General features: G+C 36.5%; 1 protein-coding gene across 6 annotated transcripts in view; it reads left to right on the forward strand.

The window, feature by feature from the left end:
- The window catches only part of AK9 (adenylate kinase 9), a 149,085-nt gene that overhangs the window by 11,955 nt on the left and 119,065 nt on the right, over positions 1–18,065 (forward strand). For 4 of the 6 annotated variants that reach the window (XM_036769277.1, XM_036769279.1, XM_036769281.1 and 1 more), the window contains exons 1-3: positions 2,484–2,791; positions 2,896–2,992; positions 12,110–12,222. In XM_036769277.1, the coding sequence (XP_036625172.1) occupies positions 2,789–2,791; positions 2,896–2,992; positions 12,110–12,222 (213 nt within the window). In that variant the 5' untranslated portion in view covers positions 2,484–2,788. Of the gene's footprint in view, positions 1–834; positions 899–2,483; positions 2,792–2,895; positions 2,993–12,109; positions 12,223–14,431; positions 14,624–18,065 lie in introns of those variants that run through there. The other 2 variants (XM_036769282.1, XM_036769278.1) reach the window with 2 other exon arrangements.

Raw genomic sequence — 18,065 nt, forward strand, 5'->3', positions numbered from 1 at the left:
GAATTTCAGCAAGACATTTGACAGACTCTCTCATGATATCCAAGTGGGCAGCATGGCAAAATTTAGAATGAATGAATAGTATACTTGGGTGGATTTAGAGCTGATTGTTCAATCATACCTAAAAAGATTTAACTAGTAGATTAAACAGCTACCTGAAGAGAGGTCTCTACTGGCATATGAACCCAGAGTCATCTACATACACCTTGAGGAAACAGAGAGCCCTGAAGTGTAGCTGAATGATAGTTAGAAATTGTACTTCCCTTTCCTGCACTCCTTTTTTTCCCACCAAGGTTGAGAGGGGTTCTTTTCAAATGAAAACAGGTAAGAGAAGATATGCTAATGAACACAGAAGAAAAGCAAGGAATATGGATGAACCAATAATATACCATAGATCAGGAGATACCATCGATCTTAATGTTTTCTGTATCATGACCCCTTTGACAGTATCAGGTGAAGCCTATGGATCCCTACTCAGAAGAATCCTTTTTAATTAAATGAATAAAAAAAATCTATAGGATTGCAAAGGGAACCAATTATTTTGAAACACAGTTATCTAACTTTTTAAGAATGTTCATGGACCTGAGGCTAAGAAACCTGCCTTTAGCTTTCTGTAGTAGATGTAATCCAAAATACACTGATATATACACATATATATATATTGCATATATTACATATATTGTATGTATTATGTAAAAAAGGTTGGAAATAATTTTAATACTGACAATAATTTTCAAAACAAGCTTTGAAACTAGAATATTCACAGGCTTGCATTTTATTTTTATATTTGTTACATTACTGTTATACTGATTTTAAACTAACATATGTTTTTTAAAGGGGGTTGGAAAGACCACATTAGCTCAAAAAATATCACAGACATGGAAATGTACTCTTGTTGAAGGTAAATATTATCTACACTGCTATCATAATACAATCATATTGATATATTTTACATTTTTGTTTTGCTCAGTCTCTTCTTTGTAGAATTTTAGCATTGGAAAAGATCTTAACAGACCATTTCATTCATTCCTATGTGTCTTGGAAGGACTGTATCTTAATGTATTGGGAAGAAGTTGGTATTTTCATGCAGTGACTCACCAAAGGAATTAATGAAACTTCCCTGAAGGTTTTTATAAAAACTAGGGCCAAAACTATGTAATACTTATCTTTGAATCTTCCTATGCCCTCAGTACAATTTTTGTATAGAGAGTGGGTGCTTAATAAATGTTGCATAGATTGATTGTCATCTATAATGACTGCTCTGGGGTCAATGTGGTCTGCAAGTAAAGAGATGAAAGATGTATTCTTTCCAGGTCTCCTTCAGCTCTATGAATCTATAATTCAAAACTATCTCAGATAGAAGTAAAATATACAAATATTCATAAGTTTTCTTTTTAAAGAAGAGTATTCTACAGCTTTCCTTGCAATATATTTTAGAATGTAGTCGTCCTCACTATCAAGTAGAATTCTTTATACCGAAATCATAATTCTACCATGTAAGTAAATCCTGCATCTTAATCCCATTTCCTGTTCTTCTATCCTCAGGCAACATGGGAATAGCTCGTCCTCGGTGTCCTCCACATAATAGTCTTTCATTGATTTGAAGAATAAGATTACCATTCAGTCTCCTCTTCTCCTGGCTAAATAATACCAATATCTCTAACTTCTTATGTTTTCCATTTCTTAGCTTTTTAAACTGCCTTTTTATGACACTGCTTGCATGCATTCTATTTATTCATTAAGTTGGTATCTTGACTGAATGTAATCACCACCTTTTAGAAAGAGATGAGAAAGTCACATCCCCTCTTATTTTTTTCAAGGTGGGAGTGGGCAGGGTCTTCTTCTTTAAGTGAAAACATGAATCATTGACTTTCCAGTCTTGGCCCAAAATGTCTAAATTTGTGTAGCGGTTTTATCAGCTGCCTCAACCTATCGCTAAAACAGGTATATCAAAGCCATTGTCATCAGTGGCTATGCCTCTACTGTGGTAAGGGCTAAAAAAGAGGAGGAAGAAGAGGAAGAGGAAGAAAAACTATATAAGGATCTAAACATATCAATTGTTTAACTAAATATTTTATGGTGGCTGAATTCTGTCACCTATAAAAGTCTTATCCACCCTGAGTTCACTAAGATTATAGAGCTATCCTATGATGGCTTATCAGCTCATATCTGTCCTCTTAATCACTTTATACCTTCCATGGAAATTCTCCTCCTGGACTTTTGACCATGTTGTATCTCCTCTAGGTTAGTTTATTGAGTTAGTTTATCGATAGTACTATGTGAATGATTTACAAGTACATATGGAATATATGGATACATTGAAGTATTGTTGTTGTTTATATGGAATATATGGATATATTTAAATATTGCTGTTGTTCAGTCATTTCAGTAGTGTCTAACTCTTCATGAGCCAATTTGGGATTTTCTTGGCAAAGATACTGGACTCATTTGCCATTTCCTTCTCCAGCATATTTTATAGAGGAGAAGCTGAGGCCAACAGGTTAAGTGATTTGCCCAGGGTCACACAGCTAATAGCTATGTTCGAGGCCAGCTTTTAACCCAGGAAGATGAGTCTGCTTGACTTCAGGCCCAGCACTCTGTCCACTGCACCACCTAGCTGCCTCCACATGTTTAAGTATACTGAATTCATTCACAAAATAATGCAAAGCCTATTTTACCTACATGTATGAAGTGGTTTTGTGACCATTCTAATGTTTGTTAATTCATACATTTTTTTTTAGCACTCCCACTTTTAGAAGAACATATTGCTAGTGGAACTCAACTTGGAATTATGGTAAATAAATGTAAATTACTAAATTTCCTTGAAAATGAAGAAGCAATACATATATACATGCAGATGTATTATAAAGTAACGTGTCACATCTCTAATATTTTTAGTTGAACGATTTACTCATTAAAGGACAAAGCATTCCAGATGAACTGGTTTTGAGGATGTTGTTGGAGAAGCTCCATTCTCTGGAAGTTATTCACTTTGGTATGTTTATTTTTATACGTGTCTCAAGTTATATCAACACTGCCTTATCTTTAGTCTAATCACTTAGATATAATGTTGTAGTAGTCCTACGTGATAATCTTGAATCAAGGTTGTACTTTAAAAGTCCCCCGCCCGCTTGAAAATTTTGCCTACAAGATGGTGACAATCCTTTTCTTTTAATAATATTTTACTATTTTTTCCTGGTTACATGTAAAAACAATTTTTAACATTCATTTTTAAAATTTTGAGTTCCAAATTATCTCCCTCTTTGCCTTCCCTCCTCCCTGAGATGGTAAGCAATTTGATAAAAGGTTATACATGTGCGGTCATGCAAAACATATTTACGTTAGTTATGTTGTGAAAGAAAACACAAATTAAAAAAAAGATGGTGGTAATTTTTAAAATATACCCTGACAACTGTCTACTACTACCACTATCATCATCAATAACAACTGAAAGCATTTATTGAGCATCTGCTATATACCAGGCACTGTGGTAATAATGATAGCTAGCATTTGTATAGGTTTTTTTAAGGTTTACATAGCACTTACAAATAATTATCTCATTTTATCCACAAAACAACCCTAAGAGGTGACTACTGTTATTATCCCCATTTTACAGATGAGAAGGCTGAGACAGTCAGAGGTTAAGTAACTTGTCCATGGTTACATAGCCAGTAAGTGTCTTAGGCCACATTTTAACTCAGGACTTCTTAACTCCATATCCAGTGCTTTATCCAGTGTCCCAGCTAATTGCCTACAAGCTGTTCTAAGTGCTACGGATACAAAGAAGGTTAACAATCTGGTCTTTGCTCTCAAAAAGCTCACATTTTAATGGGGGAGACAACACACAATTAACCACGAACAAACAAGCTAACGTGTAAATGGGTGATAATCTCAGAGGGAAGGCCCTAGAAGTTGAGGAGATCAGGAAAGGCCTCTTGAAGTAAGTGGGATTTGAGTTGAGTCGTAAAGGAAGCCAGGGAATCCAGATGTGGCATAAAGCCGATGAAAAGGCAAGGGGTTCAGAGCTAGAATGTCACGTGGGAGGAACTTTCATCTTCTCTTGGTCATTGCTGAGTATTCTGAATGTGGGAGCTTTTCACTTGAATTATTTGTTTTGGAAGGCACAGCTGCCCATAGAAAACCTCTCTCCCTACCACCTTACAAGGACATATCCCAGCCCTCCAGTTTCTTACTCTTTTTTTAAAAATTTTATTTTTTCCCCATTACACATAAAGATAATTTTTAATGTTCATCTTTTACAATTTTACGTTCCAAGTTATGTCCCTCCCTCTCTTCTCCCCCCTCCCAGAGATGGTAAGCGGTTTGATATAGGTTATACATGTGCAATCATGCAAAACATATTTCCGTATTAGTCATTTTGTAAAAGAAGACAGACCCTCTCCACCCCTAAAAAAGAACAACCATGAAAAAAAGTGAAAAATGGTATGCTTCAATCTGCATTCACACTCCATCAGTTCTTTGGCAATGGATAGCATTTTTCATCATACATCCTTTGGAACTGTCTTGGATCATTGAATTGCTGAGAATAACTAAGTCATTCATAGTTGATCATGGTACAATATTGCTGGTAATGTGTGTAATGTTCTCCTGGTTCTGCTCACTTCACTTTACATCAGTTCATGTGTAATACAAGGAAAATTAGGAACCCTTGAGTAACCCCTAGCTACTGACAAGCACCCCCAGAAAGAATGAACTCAGATATCTTTGGCATTTAGCAAATTCCCTGGGACTCCATGACTCCACCAAGGAATGTCAATAGATAGGACCATCCCACTGAAGGATAACCTGGCAGACCCTTTCTAGCAGATATCCCTGGGACTCCGTGACTCCACCAAGGAATGTAAATGAGATTATCCCACTAGTACGATAACCTGACTGAATCTTTTGATCAGCCAGGACCTTTGTTCCTGTTCCCCCCACCCTGTACCCCCACATATCCTATATAAGCCAAGCTGTCACCCCAACACATGGCCATTGATTTGTGGTGCAGCACCCCAATGGCCGCCGGCTAATAAATTCTCCACTTAAAACTTATACTCTGTGGTGTGTCTCGCTCGCTTCTGGTACAACACATGTAAGCCTTTCCAAGTTTCTTTGAAATCCATCAGCTCATCATTTCTTATAGCATAATAGTATTCCATTATAATAATACATCACAACTTGTTCTGCCATCCGCAATTGAGGGGCATCCCCTCAGTTTCCAATTCTTTACTCTCACATAAAGAACTGCTCTAAATATATTTGTACAAGTAAGTCCTTTTCCCTTTTTATAAATGATCTCTTTGGGTTACAGACCTAGCAGTGGTATTGCTGGATCAAAGGGTGTGCACAGTTTCATAGCCCTTTGGGCATAATTTCAGATTGTTCTCCAGAATACTTGGATCAGTTCGCAATTCCACTAATAGTGCATTAGTGTCCCAGTTCTCCCACATCCTCTCTAATTTTCTTTATTGTCATCTTAGCCAATCTGATAGGTTTGAGGTGGTACCTTTAATTTGAATTTCTCTAGTAGTGATTTAGAGCATTTTTCATATGATTATAGGTGGCTTTGATTTCTTCATCTGAAAATTGCCTGTTCATATTCTTTGACCATTTATCAATTAGGGAATGACTTGTATTCTTGTAAATGAGATTCAGTTCTCTGTATATTTGAGAAATGAGGCCTTTGTATCAGAGACACTGTAAAAATCATTTCCCTGCTTTCTACTTTCCTTCTAATCTGGGTTGTATTAGTTCCATTTATACAACAACTATTTAATTTAGTGTAATCAAAATTATTCCTTTTACCTCTAGTAATTCTCTCCGTGTCTTGTTTGGTCATAAATTCTTCCCTTATCCGTGAATCTGACAAGTAAACTATTCCTTTCTCTCCTAATTTGCTTATGCTATCACCTTTTATGTCTAAATCATGTGCCCATTTAAACCTTATCTTGGTATACGGAATAAGATGTTGGTCTATCCCCTGGTTTTTGCCATACTGTTTTCCAGTTTTCCCAGCAGTTTTTGTCAAATAGCGAGTTCTTGTTCCAAAACCTGGGGTCTTTGGGTTTATCAAACAGTAGATTACTATAGTCACTTACTACTGTGTCTTGTGTACTTAATCTCTTTCATTGATCCACTACTTTATTTCTTAGACAATACGAGATAGTTTTGATGATTACTGCTTTATAATACAGTGGGAGATCTGGTACAGCTAGGCCACCTTCTTTCATATTTTTTTCATTAATTCCCTTGATATCCTTGACCTTTTGTTCTTCAAGGAGATTATAGCAATTTATCACAAGGATTATATACTGACCAGGTGGGACTTAACTAGAAAAGCAGGGCTGTTTCCTTCAATTTCTTTTTCTTCTCTTATTGCTATAGCTAACATTTCTAGTACAACATTGAATAATAGCAGTGAGAATGGGCATCCTTGATTCATCCCTGATCTCACTGGGAAAGCTTTTAGCTTATCCTCCTTACTGATAATGCTTGCTGATGGTTTTGCATAGCTAAAACTTATTATTTTAAGGAAAACTCCATTTATTCCTATGTGCTGTAGTGTTTTTAATAGGAATGAGTATCGTATTTTGTCAAAAGCTTTTTCTGCATCTATTGAGATAATAATATGATTTCTCTTGGCTTCATCATTTATGCTGACAAATTTTTTTCCTAATATTGAACCAGCTCTAAATTCCTGGTTAAGTCCCATCTGGTCATAGTATGTGATCCTTGTGATATATTGCTATAATCTCCTTGGTATTTTTTTATTTCAAATTTTTACATTCATGTTCATTAGAGAAATTGGTCTGTAGTTTTCTTTCTCTGTTTTCACTCTTCCTGGTTTAAGTAACAGCACCATATTTGTGTTGTAAAAGGAATTTGATAAGACCTTTCTTTGTCTGTTTTTCCACATAGTTTATATAGTATTGGAATTGTTTTTTAAAAGTTTGGTAGAACTCACTTGTGAATCTGTCTGTCCCTGGGGTTTTTTTTCTTAGGGAGTTCATTGATAGTTTGTTAAATTTATTTTTCTAAGATGGGGTTGTTTAAGTATTCTATTTCTTCTTCTGTTAAACTAGGTAATTTATATTTTTGTAAATATTTATCCATTTCACGTAGATTGTCAAATTTATTGGCATATAATTGGGAAAAATAACTCCTAATGATTACTTTTCTCTTCATAGATGAGATAGAATTCACCCTTTTCATTTTTGATATTGCTCATTTGGTTTTCTTTCTTTTTTATAAAATCGAATTAACCAATTTTATAGTTTTATCATAAAACTAGCTCCTACTTTTATTAGATCAATAGTTTCCTTACTTTCAGTTTTATTACTCTCTCCTTTGAGTTTCAGGATTTCCAATTTGGTGTTCAATTGAGAATTTTTAATTTTTTTCTAGCTTTTTTAGTTGCACACTTAATTCATTGATCTGCTCATTTTCTATTTAATTGATGTAAACTTTTAGAGACATACATTTTGACTGCTTTTAAACACTTCAGCTGCATCCCATAAATTTTGGTATATTGTCTCATTGTTGTCATTCTCTTTAATGAAATTATTGATTGTTTCTATGATTTCTTCTTTGACCCATTCATTCTTTAGATAGATTATTTCATTTTCAATTAATTTTGAATCTGTCTTTCTGTGGGTTTTTATTGAATCTAATTTTAATTGCATTATGATCTGAAAAGGATGCATTTAATATTTCTGCCTTTCTACATTTGATTGTGAGGGCTTTGTGCCCTGATACATGGGCAGTGTTTGTGTAGGTTCCATGTACTGCTGAGAAAAAGGTATATTCCTTTCTATCCCCATCCAGTTTTCTCTAGAGGGCTAACATATTTAAATTTTATAAAATTCTATTCACTTCCTTCTTTCTTGTTAATTTTTTGGTTAGATTTATCTAGTTCTAAGAGGGGCCAGTTGAGGTCTCCCACTAGTATAGTTTCGCTGTCTATTTCTTCCTGCAACTCACTTCTCTCTTAAGAATTTGGATGCTATACCACTTGCATATCTTTTTAGTATTGATACTGCTTTATTGTCTATGATACCTTTTAGCAACATGCAGTTTCCTTCCTTATCTCTTTTAATTGGATTTATTTTTGCTTTATCTGAGATCATGATTACTATCCCTGCTCTTTTTACTTCAACTGAAACATAATAGATTCTGCTCCAGCCCCTTACCTTTACTCTGTGTTCCTCTCTGCTTCGAATGTGTTTCTTGTAAACAACATATGGTAGAATTCTGGTTTTTAATCCACTCTGCTATCTGCTTTTATTTTATAGCTGAGTTCATCCCATTCACACTCACAGTTATGATTACTGTGTATTTCCCTCCATCCTATTCTTCCCCTGTTTGTCCTCTCTCTCTCTCTCTCCTTTCACACTGTCCCTCCTCACCATGTTTTGCTTGTTATCACTGCCTCCCCTAGTATGGCCTTCCTTCTTTCAGTCCCACCCTTTTTTATCTCCCTCCCTTCCTATTTCCCTATGGGGTAAGATAGATTTCTATGCACAGCTGAATATATGTGTCCCCTCTCTGAGTCAGGTCCAATGAGAGAAAGGTTCAAGTGATGCCCACCCCACACCCATCTTTCCCTCTACTGTAATAGGTCTTTCATGCCTTTTCATGTGAGATAATTTAACCCATTCTACCTCTCCCTTCCCTCTTCTCCCAGTGCAATCCTCTTTCTTGCCCCTTAATTTTGTGGAAGGTTTTGGATATCATCCCATCAAAATCAACTTATATCTGCACCCCCTTTCTAAGTATATTCCTTCTAACTGCCCTAAGAGTGATATAGTTCTTAAGAGTTCCAAGTATCATTTCCCATGTAGGGGTATAAACAGTTTAACCTTATTGAATCCCTGATGTTTTCTCTTTCATGTTTACCTTTTTATGCTTCTCTTGGGTCTTGTATTTGAAAATTAAATTTTCTGTTCAGCTCTAGTCCTCTGAAAGTCCTCTGTTTCATTGAATATCCATTTTTCTCCTTAAGGATTATGCTCAATTTTGCTGGATAGGTGGTTCTTGTTTGTAATCCTAGCTCCTTTGCCTTCAGGAATATCATATTTCAAGCCCTCTGAATCCTTTAATGTAGAAGCTGCTAAATTCTGTGTAATCCTGACTGTGGCTCCATGATATTTGATTTTTTTTTCTTTCTGGCTGCTTGCAATATTTTCTCCTTGACCTGGAAGTTCTAGAATTTGGCTATAATATTTCTAGGAATTTTTATTTTAGGATCTCTTTTAGGTTGTGATTGGTGGATTCTTTCAGTTTTTGTTTCACCCTCTGATTTGAGGATATTAGAGTAGTTTTCCTTGATGATTTCTTGAAATATTATGTTCAGGCTCTTTTTTTGATCATGGCTTTCACATACCCTAATAATTCTTAAGTAATGTCTCCTGCATCTATTTTTCATGTCAGTCATTTTTTCCAGTGAGATATTTCACATTTTCATCTTCTTTTCTATTCGTTTGGTTTTGTTTTATTGTTTCTTTGTGTCTCAGATTAGCTCAAATTAACTTCCACCTGCCTAATTCTAATTTTTAAGGAATTATTTTCTTCACCAAATGTTTGTACCTCCTTTTCCTTTTTGCCAATTCTACTATTTAAGGAGTTGGTTTTTGTATCCGAGCTGTTGACTCTTTTTTCATAATTCTCTTGCATCACTCTCTTTTCTTTTCCTAATTTTTCTTTTACTTCTCTTATTTGATTTTTTAAAATCTTTTTTGAGTCCTTCCAGGAGTTCTCTTTAGGTCTGAAACCAATACAAATGTTTCTTTCAGGCTTCACATGTAAATGTTTGACATTATTGTCCTCTTTTGAGTTTGTGTTTTGTTCTTCCTTGTCACCATAGTAACTTTCAATGGTCAGTCTTTTTTGACGGTTTTTTTTTGCTTTTTTGCTCATTTTTCCAGCCTATATCATGAGTTTAAAGTTGAGCTCTGTTCCTGGGTGGTGGGGGTACCGTCCGAAGTCTCTTGTGCTGGGGGTCAGGGGCCTGGCCTGCTGGTTTTATGGGGTATGGCTTGCTGTTGGCTTACCTGGGCACCACCTGCACTGAAATGTGCTTGGCCTTTACCCTAGTGAGGTAGACCTTTCCTGAGAACCTTCTAAGCTTTCTTCAACTGAAAAATTGTTTTGCCTATCTTTTTATTGGTTCTACCACTCCAGAATTCATTTTGAGGTGTTATTTTATCATTGTTGGGAGGTGAATTTGGGAAAGTTCAGGCGAGTTCCTGCCCCATTCTGCCATCTTGGCTATGTCCACTCCTCTGGTTCTAAGGGAAAAAAGAGTGAAAGCTATGACTTTTAAACAACACTCAAATAAAAATGTCACTCACACCCAGTTAATTTTGACTTACCTCTGGAAGCAACATTTGTATGCCAAGTTAAAAAAAATGCTATGATATATCTCCCCCCACTCCTAGGACATTCAGATGGACCCACTAAAGGTCTGCGCTAGCAACTTAGCTATACTGCCTAGCAACTCCCTCCCACTAATGACCAAGTACTTTCAATGATTCCTGTAATTTGAAGTTTACTATCTGTGCTTTATTCATTCCCCCTTATTCCATATTGACTAGTAATATGACCAATTTGGGGTGGGGGGAGAGGGAATACTTTCCAGTAGTTGCCAAAAGTGCAAGAGGTCCTATAGCCACTTTGACATGAAACACATACAGTAACCCTGATTCTGGGATACCCAGAAACTCAGGTAGCCCTGTAATTGAAACTATAGCTCTGAACAGGGCTATTAGAGCCATGTCATAACCCCAGAGAAAGTCAAGCACTTAAGGCCTTTGGCTATAAATTTATATGAAAAGTAGTGCACAAGCTTCAGAACATTAAGGTGGTCATTTATCAAAATTCACTCTTCGTATTGAACAAACAAAACAATGCTTGAAATGTAAAGACATTATCTGGCAGTGACAAAGCATAGGGTCATATTACCAATTATGATAACCTGAACTTTGCCGCTACTCAAACAAAGCCAATAGTATGTACATTACTATTTTTCACCCGATTTGAGCATCCACATATACCTCTGGTTCTCAGAACAAGTAAGCCAATGCCCTCCCAAGGACTAGTAATGAGGAAATAAGTACTCCCTATCCTCTTTACTTGTGTTTTGAAAAGTCAGCCCCAACTAAATCTGATCTTGATGATGAGAGAATGACAGTCAAAGGAGCTATTCTTCAGGAACAGATAAGATTGGAAAGGTAAATTACAAATAGATTGTGCAGGATCAGGTTAAACACTTGGGATTTTATTCTGTACATAACAGGGATTCATTGTAGATTTGTGTTCCTTTTTTTTTCATTTGTGCAAGATTGGACCCAGATGAAAACAAGGGTCAGGAAGATTGTTGGGATAGCAGTATATAGTATAGATCAGAAGAGAGAGAAATTTCCCAGGTTTCCAGGATGGGAAGGGTGAGACTCAAGCAAATACAAGGGTTAGAGTCTTTAAAAAATAACCTGGGCCCTTAGTAAATCTTCTCTTACACAAGATTTACTAGGAGAGAATGTAGAACAGGAATTCTTAACCTTTTTTGTCCTAGAGCCCTTTGTGAAGCAGTCTTTCGAAGCCTATAAAACCATTCTTAAAATAATGTTTTTAAACATATGAGGTTAAATAGATAGAATCACAAAGAAAACTTCATCAAATTAAAGATGTAATTATTTTTCAAGTGAAAGTTCACCAGTCTCCTGAAATCTTTTCATGGACCCCAAGTTAAGAACCCCTCATTTAAAATCTCCTTTTTAAAATGACTTTAAGAAAGGACACATTCTCGTATATCTAAGGTAGTTTAATTTAAAACTTTTTAAGATTCCTCTTAGCCTAATGAACCTAATTACTAGCATAAATATACTTTCAGTCTAAGTTCAGAAGATATATGACAATAACATAAAGTGCTTTTCTTTATTAAATTTGAAATAAGATTCATGTGTTCATATAAAAGAATAATGGGAAAGATTTATGACTTTCTTTAATTTGGTTTACATTATTATCTAGACAATATTTTACAAACTACTACTAATACATGTTTTGGAATATTCATAATACTACAAAAGTTTTAAAGAGATGATTTGTGTTACAGGTTATGTTCTCAGTGGGCTGCCATCTCTCACAGAGGATGCAATGACTATTTTAGAACAGATAGAATTAATTAAAAACCTGAGCTTAAAACCAGATATCATCATTAATATTAAGGTAAGAATCTTTATAATCATTTGTTCATTTAACATTCTGAAATAGTCAAAGGAACTAGTCAAATTTTGAGTCAGTTAAGCATAACACTTTCATTAAGTCAGGAAGAAATGGTATTGTCTCAAAAGAACACAATTCCAAAATAAAGCTATCATTGGAAGGATATTTTTCACACCTTCCACTCCAATATCAACCATTTCCTTTTTATGTTTACCACACAGCATGAGACTATAGGCCTAGAGAGACTTTATAATTAATTCTAAATCATCTTGTTCTAAAGCTCTCCTCTTTAATGCCCTCTTCTCTCTAGATTTTCATAACACTCCGTTCTCCTGTTTCTCCTCCTACCTGTCTGACCACCCTTTCTCAGTCTTCTTTTCAGGATCTTCATCCAGGTCCTGCCCCCCAACCATGGGTGTCCTCCAAATCTCTATCCTAGGCCCTCTTCACTGCTCCCTCTATGCCATTTTTCTTGGTGATCTCGGTTTCGATGGTCTCAATTATCATCTTTATGCTGATGATGCCTAGATCTATTTATCCAGCCCTTACCTCTTTTCTAACCTCTAGTCTTACGTCTCCAACAACTTACTAGACATCTTGAACTGGATGTCCTATAGATATCTTGACCTCAACATGTCCAAAACGAAACTCATTATCTTCCACCCACTCAAGATCTCCCTTCTTTCTAATTGTCTTATTACTTTCAAAGATACCACTGTCATCCTAGTCACCCAGGCTCACAACCTCAGTATCATTCTTGACTTCTCATCACCATTCATCACACATGTACAATCTATTGCCAAATCCTATTAATTCTACCTTAGCAATATCTCTCATATATGTGCCTTTCTCTCCTTTGACACTTTCTCCATCCTACTTTGGGCCCTCATCACCTTGGAAGGTGATAAACTTTACAATAGACTTCTGGTTGGTCTGTCTCCAGTATCTCCCTGCTCCAGTCCATCCTCCACCAAACTATTAAAATTGATCTTCCTCATTCACAGATCTGACCACTCAACCCCAGGGGCGCCCTGTCACCTCCAGAATCAAATATAAAATCATCTGTTTGGCATTCAAAGCCCTTCATAACTCGGCCCCCTCCTTCTTTTCCATTCTTCTTACATCTTAATGCCCACATACTCTGTGATGTAGTGACACTGTCTTCATTCCTGTTCATCTCACAAGACATTCAATCTTCCAAGTCCATTTTCACTGACTTTCTATCGTTCCTGGAATTCTCTCCCTCCTCACCTCTGTATCCTGGTTTCCCTGGCTTCCTTTAATTCCCAACTAGAATCCTACCTTCTAAAAGAACCTTTTCCATCTCTTTCTAGTACCTTTATTCTATTGCCTTTATCTCTAGCATATCCTGTTTATAGATTGTATAATATTAACTTGTATGTGTTTCCCACATGAGACAATAAGCTTCTTGAGAGCAGAAACTGTCTTTTGCCCTTTTTTGTTATCTCCAGAGCTTAGCACGGTGCCTGACACATAGTAGGTTTTTGTTGTCTGACTGATTGACTAAATCCAAAGACTGAGTCTTTCTTCTTAGAGGAGAAAATAAGAAAAGATTAAAAACACAAGATAACTTTTGGTAAGGTTTACATTGATCATCCATTAAATGTGAGGAACCAGTGGCTTTCACAATTTTATTTTGTCCATGTAAAAAAGACAAACTGAATATTTTAAAAATTTGAAAATGAGATAGTCAACTTGAGATTTGAATGCCAAACTAATAATTTAATGCTTAAATTGTAGTGGACTAGCTAGCTAAGTGAAAGTAATATTAATAACACACTTTTAAAAGCCTATAGTGAATACTTTTTTTACAATCTCACTTTGGAGAAATAAGATTTGCATTGAAACAACAAAATTTTGGAGCTGCAACATTATTTTACATTGTCCTGAATTATATTTTACTCAGAAAGTTAATGAAAAGATGCATATTTACACACATGATATAAAGCAAGGGTTCTTAACTTTTTTCGTGTCATGGACCCCTTTGACAGTCTGGTGAAATCTGTGGACTCTTCAGAATAATATTTTTAAGTGCATGAAATAAAATGCATAGGATTACAAATAGAACCAATTATACTGAAATACAATTTTCAAAATATTTTTAAATGAGTTTAAGGTTAAGAACCCCTGATAAATAACTATGCAACTAGATTTTTAGACAATGCAATTGGCATGTTTGTTTCTTAAACAGTGTCCTGATTATGACTTATGCCAAAGACTTTCTGGACAAAGACAACATAGTCTTACAGGATTCACATATATGCGAGAACAGTGGGATCCTGAAGTTATTGAGAGTCGTAGAAAGAAGAGGAAAGATTCGCACAAAGAAAAAGAAGGAAAAGGAGAAGAGGAGGAAGAGGAAGTAGAAGAGGAAGAAGAAGAGGTAATAGCCCAATTGGCCAGCACCATGTATTTTCTAATTTATGTTATACTAAACATAGTATAGTTTGGATAATAGGAAACAGCAGGTAACATACAGACACATGTATATATTTATTTTGAGAAAATCATTCTTTTCTCTAGAGTTTCTTGATGTCTAATGGAAATAATAATATAATTAGCCAAGGAAAGTATAGAATCACGGAATCTCAGACCTCATAGGCAGCTAAATGACTCAGTAAAGAGAGTGTTAGACCTGGAATCAGAAATATGAGTTTTCATGTCTGGCCTCAGACATTTACTAGCCGTGGGCAAGTCACTTAATCTTTGCCTCAGTTTCCTCATCTGTAAAATGGAGTTATAATAGCACCTATCTCCCAAGCTTGTTGTGAGGATCAAATGAGATAATATTTGCAAAGTGCATTACAAACCTTAAAGCACTATATAGATGCTAGCTATTATTATTAACAATCTAGTTAAACTTTTCACCAAATGCTAGACTTCCCTTCACAATATCTTTGCCTGGGGGTTATCTAGCCACAGCCTGAGTGCTTCAAGCAAGAAGGATCCATCACATTACTTCACAATGTACAACATTCTGGTTTTTTTTAAACAGATCTAATTATTGAGAAATTCTTTCTTATATTGAGCAGAGAGGTCTTTCCCTATAATTCGCAACTATTGGCTCAGTTCTGCCCTCCAGAGAGCCACAGAATAAACCCAATACCTCTTCTTTATGATAAGCCTTCAAGTTTTTGAAGAGAACCACTGTATTTCCTCTTAAGCCAGGTTAAGCATCCCGGGCTCCTTTCATCGTTCCTCATGTGACATGGCCTTCATCCCTGCTTCCTTCTCTTGCTGTTTTAGTTTATCAGTGCTCCTCTTTAAGATGTGATATACCAATACTCCAGAGGCTCTGCAGTCTCACCCATGTGGGTATCTTCCCAAATAAGGCCGATCACAGCTCATTACTTCCTGCCCCTCCTGTGTAACTCTTGTCCCTGCCTTTCCATAAATTCACCATGAGTTCCAAGTCTGTCCAATGGTATGGGGGCCTTCTTTAAGTTATCTTGACATAGTAAGAGTACCAGTTACCCCTCACTCTCAAGACATGACCATTTCATCTTCTTTTTAAATCATTCTTTCTTTGATTATATATACTACCTCTGCAAAATTCCTTGTTTATACTTTGTTGTGGCCTATTCAGGCCCACCATGCACCTCTCCATTAACCTTTACGTGATCTCCATCACTCTTTAGTCACTTAAGTACTTTGGTAACTATAGCATTCCATGACTCAGGGCCACAAAATATCATTAGAAAAAAAAATATACATTAAAAAGATGAATCTGAACAAGTTTGATTCTGGAGGAATGATCACAGAATTACAGAATTTGAGTTAGAAGGGGCTTCTGTGGCCATCTGGTCCGACTCATACATGACAAGAATCCCCCCATGACATGCCCAATAAGTGGTTGTCTATTCTCTGTATGAAGACCTATAAGGAGAAGAACACATCACCTTTCATGGTACCTCTCCTCTTTCTTTGCAGAAGTGAGGGGAAATCTTTGAAAAATTGTAAGAAAATGGGAATTCTAGGGCAAGTAAAATAATGTTGAGCTGATTTTAAAAAAAGGAAGAAGGGAATGGAGTCTACAACCTTACTGTAGGGCAGTGAGGTTGACTTTATAATTCCTGGAAAAAATTCTATTGACAGTTATTAAAGATTTGGTTAGTGAACAGGTAGAAAAAAACCCCGGAGTACAAAGAGCTTCGTTAAGACCAGCCTTTTTTGATGGTGTCAACCTGAAAGTTTGGTTAAAGGAGGCAAAAAGGGTAGGTGATATATATTTATATTATTATTTACTCCCTTAAAGCTAGCAGAATACATACATGTATGGAGCCAGATTAAATCTGACTGTCTGAACAAAAGAATGAGGAAGCTTAAATGCATTTCAGAACAGTCCCAACTCAGCATGTCTGTGTCACTCAAAATTTATGATCTCCATATATGTTTAATCACAGTATAAGAAAGGAATTTCTTAACTGGATAGGTTGCAAATACAGTAAGATAAGAGTTGACAAAATGTCGATTGAAATTATGATCCAGAACATCTGTATTTTCTTTATCATTAACATACTATAACATAGTATATTAAGATAAGAAAACATCCCATTATTCAAGATAGTGTCTTGGGTTAAGGGTTTCATCCTTAATGGCCATGGACAGAGGAAAGAATGCTCTTAAGTCAGCCCCATCTGGGCTTGTTGACATATGAAGAGATATTCAATGAGTTTACTCACAGAACAAAGAAGCTGTTAGGTCCAGGCTTTTCTTCTGGCTGATTAGTTCAGGCTCTGACCCTTATTAAAGTTATCAAATTGATATCAAATGATTATCAATAGTTAGACTGGTAGATCAGGAGATACTATAGATGTTGCTTACTTAGATTTTAACAAAGCATTTGCCAAAAAAAAATAAATGAAACCTGAAGCCTGAAAATGTTAAGTGACTTGTCCAAGACAGCACAGAGGTACAATTTGAACTCAGATCCTGACTCCAAACCAAGCACTCTTTCAACTACATAACCCTACTTCCCAGCCCATAGTTGGCTGCTAATCTCTCTACAATTATAGTGGACCAAGGGGCAGCATCCTAAAGGCTTTTCGTTCCTCATTCCTGTTCTCCTGCTAATTTTAAATGTTCATTTTCTCCTCCACTACTTTTCAATGTGTGAGTTAATACAGTTTATCATCTTCCTGGCCTTTAGAGTCCAGAAGATCAGGGTTCTGTTCCAGCTTCTGTATGGGCTATCCAGGGAAACTAGCACCTGTGGTGTGAGGGCTTGCCAAGCCTTTTTTTGCAGGGGAGTAGGTAGGGCAATTGGGGTTAAGTGACTTGCCCAAAGTCACACAGCTAGTAAGTGTGTCAAGTGTCTGAGGCCGAATTTGAACTCAGGTCCTCCTGGTTCCAGGGCCGGTGCTCTACTCACTGCAACACCTAGCTGCCCCATTGCCAAGCCCTTTTGTAGGGTTGCTTATCTACCTTTGGTGTCTACCTTCACCCAATTCTCACCTGTGCCCCCAGAAACTGTAGCATGGATAGTGACCACAGCCCTGTAAAACCATCTCAGCAGACAGGCTAACTTAGGCTGAGGGTAACAGATGGAATGCAGTTAGGGGGATATCTACAGCAAGCAGGTGAAGACATCCCCCAACAAAATGGATGGATGAGAACAGCTCCTTCCAACAGCCATGAAGACAGCTGAAGCAGGTGCTGTGGAGCACTTGGAGCTTCATCAGACATCAAACATACCACTGAATTCCTGGGCTATCACCAGTCATCTTGACATTTTTCTTGCCACTGGACTTTGATGATTCTGGAAGAGAGAGTGAGGCTGATGACTTTGTGCAACTCTGCCTCACTTAAATCCAGTTCACACACCA

Source organism: Trichosurus vulpecula, chromosome 7 (assembly GCF_011100635.1).
Source record: "Trichosurus vulpecula isolate mTriVul1 chromosome 7, mTriVul1.pri, whole genome shotgun sequence".
Classification (NCBI taxonomy): domain Eukaryota; kingdom Metazoa; phylum Chordata; class Mammalia; order Diprotodontia; family Phalangeridae; genus Trichosurus; species Trichosurus vulpecula.